This window comes from Rhinolophus ferrumequinum (genome assembly GCF_004115265.2).
Source record: "Rhinolophus ferrumequinum isolate MPI-CBG mRhiFer1 chromosome 5 unlocalized genomic scaffold, mRhiFer1_v1.p scaffold_110_arrow_ctg1, whole genome shotgun sequence".
In the NCBI taxonomy this organism is placed as follows: Eukaryota; Metazoa; Chordata; class Mammalia; order Chiroptera; family Rhinolophidae; genus Rhinolophus; species Rhinolophus ferrumequinum.
This window is the reverse complement of record NW_022680355.1, coordinates 8239920-8256959: the sequence shown is the minus strand read 5'-3', so window position 1 is coordinate 8256959 and position 17040 is coordinate 8239920. Positions and strand designations below refer to the sequence as shown.

General features: G+C 39.4%; 1 protein-coding gene across 1 annotated transcript in view; it reads left to right on the top strand.

Moving 5' to 3' along the window:
- The window catches only part of C5H10orf67 (chromosome 5 C10orf67 homolog), a 109964-nt gene that overhangs the window by 5929 nt on the left and 86995 nt on the right, over nt 1–17040 (top strand). Inside the window, exons 3-5 of the mRNA XM_033100524.1 lie at nt 3553–3673; nt 6672–6815; nt 8674–8748. Coding sequence (XP_032956415.1) covers nt 3553–3673; nt 6672–6815; nt 8674–8748 — 340 coding nt within the window. The remainder of the gene's footprint in view (nt 1–3552; nt 3674–6671; nt 6816–8673; nt 8749–17040) is intronic.

Genomic DNA, 17040 nt, shown 5'->3' with positions numbered 1-17040 from the left:
ACCAGTCATTTCCATGAGCATGAGCCCGTGGCTACACTGCTTTTGCTGTGAAATTAGTACCTCGATCAGGAGTCGTGCTGTGCACAATGTCTTAATGTTGGATAAGGCATTCTGTAAATCAATGGATGGTGGTTCTGGCAGATGCTTTGTGGTCGGGGAATGCAAATCCGCATCCAGAATATATGCCTGTCTCAAACTGTCAATGTTATCAACATGCCACTGGGTGGCTGGCTCTCCCTGCTGGTTAATACTGCTGTATTAGGGATTCAGTATTGATCTCTGCTGTGGACTGATTAGGTGCTCAGTGCTTGCTGCAGCCAGGCCAGCCTTCGTAAGGGGAAGACCATGGCCACGACAGCCATTTTGTTTTGGCAGGTGGAAAATGTTACCTCATCTTTCAAGGGTGCTCATTAAACACAAATCTGAAGCATGGCCTGCGGAGAGCTTGCTCAGGGCTTTACATTCTTGGCGTGTCCAGAAAGAATGTGCAGGGATTGGCCTTCCCAACAATATTGTGTTAGTGAGAAAAGGTACAGACTTCTGCGATGAATTAGATCAAATCTAAAATACAATTTTCTGTGGGAAAACACCAGAAATTTTCATGAAATTGAGGTATATAATACATTATTTATGCTCCTTCACCACCCAGATAATACTGTTAATGAGGTCTGTCATCAGTATATTTGATGAACATGTGAAAGTTTTGTTGAAAATTTAGTGGAATTAATTGCAAATCATTATTTTGAATAGTAAAAAGTTTTAAAAATTTAAACATAGCCTTTCTTAGTTGAATATTGCTATGATTTAATACTTTTCTCCAAACATGAAAAAATTGTGATATTTTAAAACATGGCACTGATAATCTATAACTACCACTGGTGTCATAGCACCAGTAACAGGTAACATTTCTTGAGGGCTTACTATGTGACATGCACCATTCAAAGTACTTCTAAGTATTAACACACTAATCCTATGGAATTGAAGCTATTGTTTTGCATAAGAGGAAACTAAGGCACAGAAAGGTTAAGGAATTTATGAAACATCACATAGCTAGAATATCAATTAGGATGCTTTCAGCTATGGTTGACAGAAACTCTCACCAATTGGTGCATTAATTATATGATGATACAGGCAGACCAGAGGCATGACAGGTTTCAGAGCTGGTTGAGTCAATGGCTAAACAAAGTCATCATTCAAAATTACTTCCGTCTTTTAAAAAACTCATCATCTATGTCCTGGCCTTGCCCCTCTGGTTGGCCCCTCTTGTGGTCACCAGATGTCTGTGACAGTTCTCACCGCTTCCACACATGGCAAGATCCAGAATCACAGAGGAAACCTCGCCCCTCACGCCCCGTGTAGTAGTGTAAAAAACTCCCACCGTCCCCAACAGACCTTTCCTCAGGTGCTCCTCACCAGAACCAAGTTCCATGCCCACCCCTAAGCCATCTGCCCAGAAGAATGGGATCACCAGGATGGTGTGAGACCAGACAGGAGTTCCCCGAGGCATGGGAATATGGTCACCCTCCCCTGAGTTCTGTGGGAGATAAATCGGAGGCTCTGCCAGGAAGTGAAAAATAGGGGTGTTTCCATAGCGTGCCCCACATCAGGGCCTGCTCTAGCTGGTCGGCAGACAAGGGAGGAGAGCAACACAGACACTCTGTCTTCGGAGATGGCCCTGAAAAGTCTAGTAATTCTACTTGGGCTTTTAAGGCTTTCTTTTTTTAGCTGACATTTTAGAAAGTGATAGTTGTGGTAAGCTTGATCAGCCTTAAAAAGAGAGGCTGCATCCAGAATATCGGCCTTTTTGTTGTTGTTGGACACGCCTGTCATCAAAGGCCTGTAGAAGGCGTTCACCAATACTTGCTCCCGGCCTGCTCAGATTTTTTAGCAATCAAGTTTGAAAATGAGATACAGTTCCGTGCTAAAGAAGCACTTCACAAGGTTTTGTTTTCAGGACCTCTTCATAGTCTTAAAACTTAATGGGGACCTCAAAGAGCGTTAGTTTACGTTATATCTGTTTGTAGTTACTATATTAGAAATCTAAAAGGATAAATTCATTTAAAGTAATAGTTAACCAATTCTGTGTTAATACAAATAACACATTTTAAAGAAAAACAAACTACTTTTCAGAACAAAAACTTTGATGAGTCTAGGGGCATTTTTTTACATTTTTGCAAATCTTTTCAATGCCTGGCTTAAAGGAAGATAGCTGAATTCTCGTATCTGCTTCTGCGTTCAATTGTCACACCATCACAAAACCTGTAGCCTCTGGAAAACTGCACTGAACACTTGTGAGAGAATAAAAGTGGAAAAGGCAAACAAAATTTTATTATGAAAATAACTGGGGCTGGCCCGTTGGTTCTGGTTGTTGGAGCGCCATGCTCCAAACACCGAGGTCGCTGGTTCGATTCCCACATAGGCCAGTGAGCTGTGCCCTCTACAGCTAAGATTGTGAGCAACAGCTCTTCCTGGAGCTAGGCTGCCATGAGCAGCCGGAGGTTGGCGTGAGCTGCTGTGTGCTGCCATGGGCTACTGTGTGCTGCCAGGAGTGGCCACCTGCCATGAGTGGCTGGCAGCCAGCGTGAGTGACCAGAAACCATCATGGGCTACCGTGTGCTGCTGTGAGTGGCCAATGGCCAGCATGAGTGGCCGGTAGCCGGGGAGAGCTGCCGTGAGCTGCTGTGGTTGGCTGACCAATGACCAGCGACCAATTGCCTTGGGGGGGTGAGGGCGGGGAGAGCGCAAGGCTCATAATACCAGCGTGGGCCAGGGAGCTGTCCTACACGACCAGACTGAGAAACAACAGCTTGAACCGGAGTGGGGGGGCGGGAGGCAGAAGAAAAGGAGGGGAAAAAAAAAGAAAATAACTGACCACATGGATTCCCTGAGAGTCTTGGAGCCCCAGGAGGCCTCAGGCCACACTTTGAGAACCACTATCTTAAATTATTTTTGCTTGATATGACTGTGAATAATTTATAATGTCTTCAAGTGGTAGCACACATAAAACAATAGATGATATTAAAGGAGGCTTGTAAATTGATCATACCTCAGAAAATGGAAATAAGATAAGTATCAGTGGAGCAAAAGGCCACAGTCCAGGTATTGGATAAGCCAGCAGAGTCCTGGTGAAAACCCCATATTATGTGAGTAGATAATTCAGGTTTCTTCACCAATCCCTTTGAATCTTTAAAAAATATAATGTTACCTTGGTTTTCAAACGTAATCCATTCTGGAAGACCATTCGAGTTCTGAAATGTTCGAAAACCGAGGCACGGTTTCCCCATGAAAAGTAATGCAAAATAGATTAATCCGTTCCAGACCTTTAAAATCAACCCCACAACTGCAAATTTAGCATGAATTTTACTATCTAATGATACCATAGATTCATAAAATTTACAGCGTTCATAAACCAAAATGTTCGTCAACAGAGACATTCAAAAACCGAGGTACCACTGTAATATGATTTACACAAAAATATGCTCACTAGCATATATTTTTAAGGAACTATCTATTCTATAAAGCACTTTTAATGTCCTTTTTTTTTTTTTCCAGACTTAACATTTCAGATGATTTGAAAGTTGGCTTTTTCAGCACAGACCATGCTACTCAAACGGAATCCAGTGAAATTTTGCCATTAAAAGATTTGAGCTCATCTACAGGAAAGCTAGTGCAGGTAAATCTGGATTTATTTTGAAGCTTCTGAGATAACCTTTTAAAGTATTATTTGTCTTTATGTCTGTTTCCTTGACAGAATTGAAATGGTTAAAAAATTTTAAATATTAGCATCTTTTACGAACTAAATTGGATGAGTCGTGCTTTTAAAAATTATTAATGTAAACCATTACTTATATTTATGTCATATTTATGTCTTGCTTATATATATTAACTTGTTTAGTGAAGTGTTTTGTAACTCTTTTTGGAATTCTTTTGACATCTGTGAACATTTTCTATGTATGATACTTTTTGAAATGCAGAAGAATGTAGAGAATAATGTAACAAATAACTGTGTTACCCATCATACAGCTTTGTCAAATCTTGACATTCTACCATGTTTCTTTGACATTCTACTATTTTTTGATGGTAAAGAAACAGAACATTTCATATTACCAGATATCAAGAGTTATAATTAAAATCCCTAATCAATAAAACTGTCTCATGGGGTAGTATGCTACTATAAATACTCCTATGTACTTTGTTTCTGTATTTTCACTCAACAATAGAACTTAAAAATCATTCCATATTGGTACATAGAGTTTCCTCATCTATTTAAGTATGTCATATCACAAAATGTGCATGATATATTTAGCTCTCCCCCATTGATGGACGTTTTGGTCCTTTCAAATCTTTTACTGTGATGAATAATTCTGTACATACTCATATGCCATAAATCTGTGGTGTAAAGTCTTAAAAGTGGAATTCCTGAGTCAGAGGACGTATACATTAGTCATTTTGAAGAATATTGCCAAACTGTCTTGCCTTGACTTTGTACCCATTTTCACTCCCACTTGTAACTTTTGAGGCTCTTTTCCTACACACTTGCCAAATTTCTTGTCTTTTTTTTTTTTAATGCTATCAGGAAAGTTTTATAACTTTATTCCCTTGCAACTAGGCATGTCCAGATGACTAAGTTCTGGTCAGTAGAATTTAGATGGAAATGTTATTGGCAGTCTCTGGGAACCTTCTAGAAGACACACTTCAAATGCCACTTTACTTATTCCTCTTCTCCTCCCTCCCTCCTCTCTCCCTTCCTCAATTCTTTCCTTTTCTCCAGCATCTGAGTTGTTGATTGTGTTTTGATCATACTATATCTAGAGTTTATAGTATCTATGGTGTCTGTGGTCCAGCAGGACTTCGTTTGACCACACCAGGATCCCTGTGTCTCCCCTTCCTTCAGAACAAGTAGTCCACACAGGGCTACTTCTTTCAAAAGGAAAGTCATCTCTGCTTGCTCCTGGCATTTAAGGACTTCCTTAAGACTTCACTTTCTCTACGGGATATTTTTTAATGATTTCTCAACATACTACCCTTTGTAAGTTGACAGCATGATACAAAGAGTAAGGATTATCGTCAGTCATAACTCTGTTCAAATCTGGGCCTTTTACTTACTGACCACATAATGTTAGGCTAGTCAGTCACCTAACTTCTCGAAGTCTTGATATCCTCACCTGCAAAGTGAAACCTTCCATGTAGTATGAAGATTCTTCCCAGGATGCTGTTACACCAGGTATCAAATTCCAAAGTGAGTGTGATTTGGGTCCCATTAATTTGCAAAGGGAATATTGCACATCAAATTAGTGACTCTTAGCTTTTAAATCAGATCAAGGATAGTCAAAAAAAGGGGGATCAGGTGGTGAGGAGGAAAAATTGCTACAGCAGTTTCTTTAGAAAGCACTATTGCCATGTTCTTTGTGGGAGAGGGGGCAGCAAAAGCGATCTTCCTCAACTGAAAGCTAAGAAGGCAGGCCTCTGGAACTTGAAATGTGTGCTGCTATTGGAAGACACAGGACTGGTGCGAAAGGAAGCTAAAGTGGGCATGACAAACAGATGGAGTGGCTAAGTTAGGATCAGTCTACACTGCAGAGTGGTTGAGGTGAGCTTTGTGGGATTGTTCCCCTATGGACCATATGTGATAGTGGTGGGGGGAAGCTAGCCAACGTGGGATCATTCAGTAGAGTGGTCTAGACGGACAAAGGACCCCTAACAGCAGGGAGAGGAAAAAGGAGAACTCTAGATTCATAGGGGCTGAGGAAGAAGGAGCAGTGATCACCAGAGTAGAGAATCATCTGCTTGGGTGAACATGCATCCACAGGAGAGAGGGTCCCAGCAGTGGAAATCTCTAAAGAAGCTATGTCAGTGCCCAAGGGAACTGCCCTGGGTGAACCCACCCCACCAGGTAGAAAGAGCCATGCTTCCTTATCCCTTCTGTCTTGTCCATGTTGGAGACATAGCAGCTGGAGTGTGGGAGGGGAGGTGAGAGAGAAGGATTGAGCTCAAGAGTGAATCACACTCTTTTCCTAAAGATAGGCAGTTGCCGTCTACTGCCTTTAGCTTGGAGTATAGGGAAAAGTCTTACCTGTGGATTGGAAGTGTTTATCTCAACAGTGGTCATATTTCAAATGCTACTTTGAGGCTGTGATTTGAGTGACTGTAGGACTTTCTGTTCCCAAAATGAAAAGAAAGTCATGGAATTGCCTAAAGTTTCCATTCAGGCCAGGGAATATATGTAATCTATTTTACACAGATGGTGAGAGACAAAAATACATTGCGTTTTGATGATCACAAATGGTAATTAGTCAACATGCTATATGGTTATATATATTTAAGTGGTTGGCTACCAGATTCATAGCAAATGTCAATTTTGTCCATCTTTTCTGATTCGAAATTCACATCTTGAAAATTATACCTTTTGAGGTATGACAAAGGATTATTGTTAGCACAGGTATTTTATTCTGTATGAGAGTAAACTGCTAGGAACCTCCTCTCCCTACTTCATTAGCATACATTCACTTACAGAGTAACTGGAATTCCCAATCTACACAGTATTTGAGAGGTAATCTTGAAAGGCAGGACAGGCCTCTCACCAGGTTACCTGCCCAGAACCAGAAGAGATACTGCAGTCTCCTACAGAGGGCCTTTACTCTACAATAATGTATGTTTTTTTCTATTTTTAGATTATTAAATCCCTTCAGGTTGATTTTGGGTTCCTTAAACAATTGCTTCAATTGAAGTTTGAGGACCGTCTTAAAGAAGAGTCTTTCAATCTGTTCACTGCTCTATATGACAGGATCCTAACAATCGAAAAACATTATCAACAGGTAGAAGTGCTCTCATTTCCTTCATTTTGTGTGTAGGTTTGTCTTGTACTTAGACGTACGTGTAGGTACCACAGTTATGAACCATCGACACGGAAATGTCCAAACCTGGAGAGAATTTTTATAGGAGTTTATTTGAACCAAACTGATACATGCTGAGAGCAAAATCTCAACTGCCCCTAAGAATAACAATTGTGCAGTTTCTTTTATGCCTTTGAAATTAAGGAAGATTTCACGAAGGTAGGAGGAAGCAAAGCACGGGGATTAGATTAACAAGATTATGTGCTTTCCTGAGGATGATTAAGGCTTACTTCAAAGGTGTGTTAACCTAGATGCACAAGAATGGACAGGGCTGGCTTAAGAAATTATAGGCCTGGGGCAGGACTACCCACCATGACCTGCCCAGTTAGGAATTTATATTGAGATCTCCCTGTGAGGTTACTTTCTGTAGAGCCCCTTTTCTTGTCTACAGAATTGAGCAAGTTTTGAGGGCAACTTAATTTGTATATGTGGTATCCCGTATAATAACTACATAGAGCTACATAGAGCTATATAATGCATGTACCTTTACTATGTGTGGGGGATTTTTTAAGTACTCTGTATATGAATTTACTTAATCTTCACACTAACATTATGAAGTGCATACAATGATTATTCCTCTTTTACACATGAGGAAATGGAGGCACAGAAAGGTTAATTAATTTGCTCAAGGTCACCAGTTTAAAAAAAAACAAAAACCGCAGAGTTTAGGTTTCCAGGCCAGATGGTTTGATGGTTGAGATCTGGCTCTTAGCCACAATTTTATATGATCTTATTTGTGCTTTAATGGCTCTTCAGGAGCAAACAACATGACAATTCTGCTGCTTCAAGGAATTTCTTAAAGTCTTTGGTCAGATTAGCATATATATCTGTCATTAGGAACAGGCATCAGTGTTAGTTCTCTGTCATAAAACAAAGAACCCATCTGTTGTTGACCACAACATTCTAAGTGCCATGCTAAGCCTTTTAAAGGCATTTCCTCTTTAAGTTCCTTAAGAATCCTAAAATGGAAATGCTATCATTCCTGATCTACAAATAAGGAAACTTAGCTGTCAAGGTCAAGTAACTTGCTTAAGATCAGACAGATAGTAGATGTCACAATGACATTGAAATCCAGTTCTGCCTAACTCTAACCCTGTCTCTTAGCACTGTGCCTGATACATAATTAGCAATCAGCTAAGAATTGCAAAATGGATGGACAATTGTCTGTTATTTGTGGCAGATACTTGTCACTCAGCAGTCATTCTCCCACCTCCTTCATGCTGTTTATACCCCATGCTGGAATCAGAATTGGTATCAGAATCAAGGGTATTTTTTAAAATACCCTTCATTGTTATATCCTTCAAATATCCTTTAAAATATCCTTCATTGTTATACTAAACAGATATGATCAAATGGTTTGATTATTCAGAAAATGACTAGACTACAGATTAGCGGCTCTAGATTTCTTTACTTGAGCACATCCCATTCAAAACGTACAAGGACTAGGAGAGGGTATGAATTGCAATAGATTTTACCTCTTTTAAAAGCAGTTCTAAGAAGACAATAAAAGAGTTTGATAATGTAAAATGAAATAAAGTGTTCAAATTATCTGTATTTATTTTATCCATGTGAGCTCTCTATTGCTTTTGGTTAAGTGTTAAGTAAAACTGTAATGTGTCATTAATAGCTGGAGCATAGGAGAAGTGATTATAAAATGAAGTTGTTAAGAGATTGTGATGATTTGAATGATGGTTTTATACTGAGTTCCTCCCTAGTAGGGGTGAGTTGTATTTGGAAATACATTATGGTACCACTCATTGTACTTATTTTTGATTTGCAGAATGAGGATAACATAAGAAAATGCTATAATCAGCAGTTGGCCGATGCCATAGCTGTCATCAGAGGAATGTACAAGGTGGGTTTTTAATGCTGTCTTGGGCAAGATCAGCTTTATATCTTGGGAGTACACAAAAGGGGCTCACCGTGGCTTCCCAGTCTGTTTTATTGATTTAAAAAATGTCCAAATCTGTAGATAATTTTTATAAGAGTTTATCTGAGCAAAACTGATGACATGTATCCGGGAGCAAGATCTCAAATGCGCCGAGGAATAACAATTTTGCAACATCTTGTATACCTTTAAAAATAAAGAGGGAACTGTGAGGAAGATTATATGGAGGTGGGAGAAAGCAAGGTGGGGATCAGATTACAGGAGAGTTAACAAGATTTTGTGCTCTCATGAGAGTGGTTAGGGCTTATGTCAAAGGTGAGTTAACCTAGATGCTCAGAAACAATGGATAGGACTTGCTTAAGGCAAAGATTAACCTTTTACTAAAAAAAAATTATGTGCCTGGGGCATTAATGTAAATGAGGTTGGATCTGGGTGTGGGCCGGGATCGAGTCTCCTGAAGCCAAAGAATGGACACACAGACCAGGGAGAGGCAAGGAGTTGTAAAGGAAGCTAGTTTATTAGAGGCAGGAGAAGATGTTGGAGCTCCTGAGCAGAAGCGGGTACCCGAAACTGGGAAGCCCAGGGACTGAGGCAAAAGTTCTTTTGTCTGTTTGGGGAAGGGGGCTGGAGCCTTCTAATGGACTTCATCTATCGGGTTTGTCCTGTTTTCCCATCCTGAAGGGATTGACGAAATAACCCACTCCTATCTATCAGATCTGCTCCTTTGTCTGGCCATAAGGGATCTGAGATAATTTATTAACCTCAAGGCATATTCTCATATCTTTCTCCTGGAGTGAAGGAGACATTCCAGAACCTGGAGTTTCAGGATGTGGCTGCTTTTTTGTTTATTCTACCAGAGACCCCCCCACACACACACACACCTAGCAGCAGACTGACTAACCTGTCTCAGCGTGATTACCCCCCCCCCCCCCCCCCGTGACCTGCCCAGTTAGGGACATATGATCAGATCACCCTTAGAGGTTACTTTTCCATAGAACCCCTTTTTTCATCCATAGGTTTTCCCTTTGAAAAGCTGTTGTCTTAATTTTCAGGTCCCTGAAGAGGGATCAGACCTAAGGTTGTTCACACTTACACTTAATTGAACAAACATAACACTTTATGGTGGCAGATACAAGTTACCAGAGGCTGGAGAATTCCAGTCTGGTACCCAAAGTGCCTGGGCAGGTGATGAAGTAATCCAGTTTGCTTGGTGAGCATGCAGTTGGATAGAAGAAGGTCAAATAGTCTTAACTTGAGTTCGTCAGATCTGTAGCAAATCCCAGTGAACAATCTCTGACTTTCGATGGAGTGACTTTTCTAATGACGAAGACACTTCTGTCAGACTGGTGCTTCATTTCCCTACATACTGGGAAACTTAACAGTTTTCTATGATTATTTTTTTAGGCCTAGTAAAAACCTTGTGCTTCTTTCAGTAGTTATAACTATAATCTTGTTTTTCATTTCAATATGCCTCCATGAAGAAGTATTTTTTTTATAGCAAATTGTGCATTGATTGTCTACTTCTTTCCATAGCACGTAACTCATTTGTGTTGAATTATGTAATTGCTTGTTACATGTCTCTGCTCCGTGTCAGACTGTAAGCCTTATGAGGGCATGTTGCTTGCCTCATTCACTGCATGCCCTGTCTCTTAGCACTGTGCCTGATACATAATTAGCAATCAGCTAAGAATTGCAAAATGAATGGACAATTGTCTGTTATTTGTGGCAGATACTTGTTACTCAGAAGTCATTCTCCCATCTCCTTCATTGTTAGCAAAAGCCCTTCTTATTATAGAAGCCAAAATGCTAGATCCTTTCTTTCCCAGCTTCTTTTCCAGCTATGGCATGAGTATGGGCAAGGTCAGGTCCCTGACCAGTGGGACCTGATGGTAGGTTGGCTGTTTGGGGATGAGGTTATTCTTTTTGGTTAAAAGAGACTCGTGGGAAGAAATACCCTTTTTGTTTGCTTGACCTCGTTATGTCTCCTTCTGATGCTTGGAATTGCTGCAGCCAACCAAAAGCCAAGGACTGAGACACTTCGGATGTGCTCATGGTGGCAGAGTGGAAAGGTAGAAAGCAGTGGGGTCATTGATAGCATCATGGAGCAACTGAAATAACTCTGGACTTGCCCTGCCCCTGGCCCTTTTATTTCATGAGATAATAACTCCCTGAGTGGTTAAGTTACTTGCAGCTGAAAATATCTATCCCAGGACCGATTGCTCTGTCAACAGTGTCTGTGAGTTCTGTGCCCAGCCGTGTTTCCAAAGATGGCTTCGGCACTATCTCCCACTCACTTGCTCCTCTGCTGTTACCTTGCTCCTCCCCCACCAGAGGTGGAGCATAATTCCCCTACCCTGAATCGGCCTGGCCTCAGTGACTTGCTCATAAGCATAGAACGTGGAGGAAGTGACGCTGCACGACTTCTGAGGCCAGGTCAAAATCAGCCTTGCAACTAAATCCTTATGCTCTTGGAACATTTGGCCTCTGGATATTCCTCTCTGAATCCAGCTGCCGTACTGTCACAGAACAGAGCCTTTTGCGGTGTCTACATGTGGGTAAAGGGTCCACAGGCCCAACTGAGCCCAGCCTTGAAGTCATCCAGCCCCCAGCCACTCAGTCTTTCCATCTGAGGTCCCAGGCATTACGGAGCAGAGACAAGCTATCCCGCTGTGCCTGTCTCGTGAGCATGATAAATAGTTGTTTTGCGACTAGGTTTGGGGACATATGTTATGCAGCAGTAAACAGAGAGCTGGAACAGTATCCCTCCACTTACATCAATAAGCGATTTCCCAAATACATTTGTTGGATAGATTACTTCTCTACTGGTTCTGCCAGCACAGTATATTATTGTGGTCGAGAGTTAGCATAGCGAATGTTCTAGAAAAAGGTCTCCAGGGTCAGACCACTTGGATTTGAATCCTGGCCCTGTCACTTAATTTCTTTGTGACCTTAGGCAAAGTACTGAACCTCTCTCCCTCAGTTTCCTCGTCTGTCAAATGAGTATCTTAAAAGTATCCACCACACAGACTTGTTATGAGGATGAAATGAATGGACCTCTGTGAATGGACTTCTTAGAATAGTACCTGGCACATGATATGTGCAATCTAAGCATTTCTTAAATAAACACTTTCATATATTCATGGCACTCCTTGGTGTTGGAGTCTTTTTCTGTCCCTTTATTATTCTATCTCAGTATTTAGGTGTGTAGCTTTCTGTCTACTGACTGCAGATTTCAGAGGTGATAAAGTGCCCTTAACATCTGTAATCATTATCAATTTTTATTATGTTGAACCATATGAAGTTGACATTTGTGGAGCTGAAAAGGTCAAATCTCAGCTATTTCATAGAAGCGATACTAGCAAACATAGTTACATCATATCTAATCTTAAAGGGCATAAATACAGTGTTTCAACATTATACATAATACTTGCTGTTGATACTATCTGGCTAATTCTTTTGCTAAGAGACTTTTTAAAAAATCATGAATGCATTTCAGTTTTATAAAATGCAAGTTTTATGCATCTACTGAGAGGCCATATGATTTTTCCCTTAACCTATTAATAATGTGATGAAAATAATCAATTGATTTTTTCTTTGTTTAATTAAATTTATTGGTGTGACATTGGTTAATAAGATTATATAGGTTTCAAGTGTACAATTCTATAATCCATCATCTGCATATTGCATTGTGTGTTCACCACCCAATTTAATTGATTTTTAAATGTTAAAACAACTTTTCTTTGTATAAGCCAACTTGGTCATGATATGTCTTTTTTTTTTTTAATTGTTAAATTTAGTGTGCCAGTATTTTGCTTAGGATATTTGAAATCTACATTCATCAGTAAGATGACTTGTATTTTCTTCCTTCTTTTTTTTTTTCTGTCCTTGTTGGGTTTGGTATCAGGGTTATGCCAGCTTCACAGAATGAGTTGGGGAGTGTTATACCCATTGTGTGCCTTAGGAGCATTTGTGTAAGATTAGATACTGTTCTTCCTTAAATGTATAGAACTGCCAGGGCAGCCAGCTGGGACTGGAGGATTGATCAGTTGACACATTTTGGACTCATTCAATTTTCTTAAAGATTATAAGGCTATTTGGGTTATTTATTTATTTATTTATTTATTTATGGGTTTTCCATTTTTTAAAAGTCAGATATAGTGAGATATTTGTCCAGGGCCTTGTCTAATTTCATTTAAACTAAAAAATTTGTTGGAATAAAGGCTTAATAATATATACCTTATTACTGTCCTATGTTTTAAACCTATATTCTTAACTCCACTACATATTTTTATTACTATTTTATCCATTTTCATCGAGTTTTTAAATATCACATAATGTTTTTTATGACTAGGAATTCTATTTGACACTCTATGCTTGGTTTTTTTTTTTTTTTTTTTTATGGCTCTTGCTCTTCGCTCATAATTTCAGTCTGGTTATTTCTATAAACATATTTACATACCCTTGATTTATGTTCTATGTTTCACAATTTCCATAATTTCCATCTTTGAGCATCTGATAAGTACTGGCTGTCACTCGTGATATGTCATTTACTTTTGGGTTTCATGATTTTTATGAACTCATATTTCTGTGGAAATTCATTGAGGCCTGGAATGGAAGTGAGTTTCTATAGAGAAGATCTTTGTTTGTTTCTGTGAGACTCCTGGAGCTGTGACCATTTTAATCAAATTCTCAGCTTGAGGTATTTTAGACCACCCAGATATATGAATTTGGGCCACAAAACTGTGTGGGCCATCTTGTACTTATAAAACTCAGAAGAGCTTTTTTTTTTCCCCTCCCTGTACTTAGAGCCAAGTTTCCAGAGAGGCAATTTCACTTTCAGTGAGGGTGGGGGGACGGTGGGTGCAGAGTTCAAGGTGGTTACTTCTAGTTTGTTCTTACACTGAAGGGGTGTTTTTTAGGAATTGCCACTTTGAGGAGGACCTGGGTGATGTCTCTTCTCTGTGCCCTGTAAAGAGGTGTAAACCCAAGTTCAAACTTACCTGGTTTAGCAATGTGCCAGACTGAAGGCTACCGTCAGTCTGCATACTTCAGTGTTGTGCATACTTCTCTGGGTTTCTGCATTCGCTTAATTTTGGCCTAAGTATCCCTTATGTTGTCAGCTATAGTTGCATTTTACCTTTCTAATCCAGAATTTGTGTTGTTTACAGTGGCAAGGCAAGTCAGAATTCCATGAATTTTTTGAACATGCTTTCATAGTCCTTTTTGTCTTCAGCAATTTTTGGGACACTAATAATAAGTGACTATGAATCTTTATATATACTATTCATACTTCCAGGAGTAGAAAGTCCTAAAGTGATTAAGTACTTTTAAAATAAAATTTTTTTTATTAGTTTCAGGTGCACAAAACAGACTAATAGACATTTATCATTTATATCCCTCATACAGTGATAACCCCCCTCCCCCATCCACTACCCCTCTGACATCGCACTGAGCCATTACATTTCCACTGTCTCTATTCCTAATGCTGAACTCCACTTCTTGTAACTATCCATGTTACGGATACCAGGACCGGAAAGAACCCAAGCGGCACTCAGAGAGTTAGGAGAGTCAGCTTTATTACGCCAGTGGGCTCAGCGGGATCTTTCCCAAAATACTGAGCCCCTAGCAAGGTTGTGAGCAGTGTTTTATGGGTTGGGGACTTCCTTGAGTTGGGGAAGGGGTAGGTGTCATCTGGTGATTGGCTTGGGGTGTGGCTTGGAGGGGGTCATGCGGAAGTGGGCTGGGGCTTAGGCTGGGGATTTCTCTCTCTGCTCGGGCCACAGTTTTAGATCAGTTCCATGTGGCAGGGAACCATTTTAGGTCAGTTTCTCCATCATCCGTATATATATGTAAAATTGTAGTTGACATTCATTATTGTCCAGCTTCAGCTTCAGGTGTACAGTGCAGTGATCAGGCATCTACATCATCCCTGAGGTGGTCTCCCTAATGGGACAAGTGTCTATTGGATACCCTATAAAATCTTTACGTGATTAAATGCTTTTGATGTAAGATATTTTCTTTGTGAGTGAGTGCCAGGATCGTGGCTCGTAAGACCAAAGAATGGAAACACGGACCAAGGATAGGCAAAGAGTTTTAAGAAGAGGATAGTTTATTAAAAGTAAAGAGTAAAGAGTTGCAACTCTCAAAGCTAGAGGGGGTCCTGACCAGATTGCCCAATGACTGAGGCAAAAGTTCTTACTTTTATACCTTCCCTTGCCTGCTTGGAGAAGGGGACTGGCACCTTCTAATGGGATTCGTCTGTCAGGTTTGTCCTATTTGCCCACCCTAAAGGGATTAACAAACACATTCCTATTTATCAGGTCTGCTCCTTTAGCCAAAAGGGATTTGTGAGATAATTTATTAACCTCATATCTTTGTCCTGGAGTGAAGGAGACATTCCAGAACGTGGAGTTTTAGGATATGGCTGCCTTTTGTTTATTCCACCAGGGACTTCCCTGTTTACCTAACAACATGCTAACTAACCTGTCTCACTTTCTAGTCATCAGTTCATAAACATGCACTGGTTAAATATGCTTAGCTAACAGTATATTTATTGTGATTAGTTGGTTTATCTAATTTAAGAATTGTTTTAATGATACAAAATGATTATTTGAATCTTCACTTTGGCTTTTTGGCATGACCTCAGACAGCCTTCCTAATTAAGGCCTAGTTATAAGAAAGGACAGGTAGAGTTTGAAAAAACAAAGTGTGCACTTTTGGTTAAGAGGTAACTTTTAAGTGTAAATTACTCTCTGCTGCCCCCTGCAGATCAGTTAGGAATACAGACACAAGAAATTTACAGCTATGGAGCAAATTTTTAACTCCATTTAACATTTAAAATAATTTCTTGTGTGATATTATAGTACCACATTTACAGATAAAAGAAAATATTTTTCTAAAACACACCTAATTTAGCTATTTTTGGTTTTAGAAATGTATCAGTTCAGTTTCAGATAAGAAAACAGGAACTAGGTATTTTAAACACAAGGATTTACTAAAGGGATTTAAGAGCTTATAAAAAGCTCTTGGAAAGACTGGAGTAGTAAAAGTCAGGGAGAATGTCCGTAGCTTTCAAATTAATAAGCAATGTTTCCAACATCATTCATTGAATATCTTTTCTTTTTCCATTTATTTGTAATGTTTTTCTCGTGTTTAAAGATAAACTGAGTGAGGCATATTAAAAATGTTAAGAGTATATTGAACAAAAATCTGTTCGAATCAGGCAGTGTCAAAGCGGAAGTGGTTAGGAGTGCTCCACCAATAGGAGCTATGGGAAGAAGTTATATAGGGAAAAAAGGTAGAGGCAAAGCAAGGAAACTATTTTTTAAAAATATTTTTATTAAAATATAGGTAACATACAATATTATATTAGTTTCAGGTGTACATCATAGTTATTCAACAATACCGACGTGGCACTATACATAGTTATTACTACATTTTAATTATATTCCCTATGCTAAAGAAGTGAGCATCATGACAAGTCCAGCAACCATCTAACACATCAAGCTATCACAATATTATTGACTGTGTTGCCTATGCTGTATATTACATCGCCAAGACTTATTTTTATATCTGGAACTTTGAACCTCTTATTCCCTTTTATCTTCCCCCCTTTTTAAATTTTTCAATTACAGTTGACATTCAATATTATTTTATATTAATTTCAGGTGTACAGCATAGTAGTTTAAGAAGTGATCCCCTGACTAGTCTAATACCCACCTTGCATTATACATAGTTATATGCACTATACATATTATTGACTATGTGCCCTGTGCTTTACATCCCCATGACTATTTTGTAACTAGCAATTTGTATTTCTTAGCTCCTTCACCTTTTTCACCCTGCCCCTAACCCCCTCCTGTCTATCATCCGAGAGATCTAGTACCCATCTGACACCATACATAGTTATTACAATACTATTCACTGTATTCCTTATGCTATACCCTACACCCCCATGACTACTATGTAACAACCAATTTGTGCTTCTTCATGCTGACGCCTTTTTCACCCACCTCCAAACCACTTCCATCTGGCAACTATCAAAATGTTCTCTATAACTATGAGTTTGTTTCTGTTTTGTTTGTTTATTTTGTTCTTTAGATTCCACTTATAAGTGAAATCATATATTTGTTTTTTGCTGTCTGACTTACCACATTCAGTACAATAACCTCTAGGTCCATCTACATTGTCGCAAATGGCAAGATTTCATTCTTTTTATGGCTGAGTAATATTCCATTGTATATAGGTACCACCTCTTCT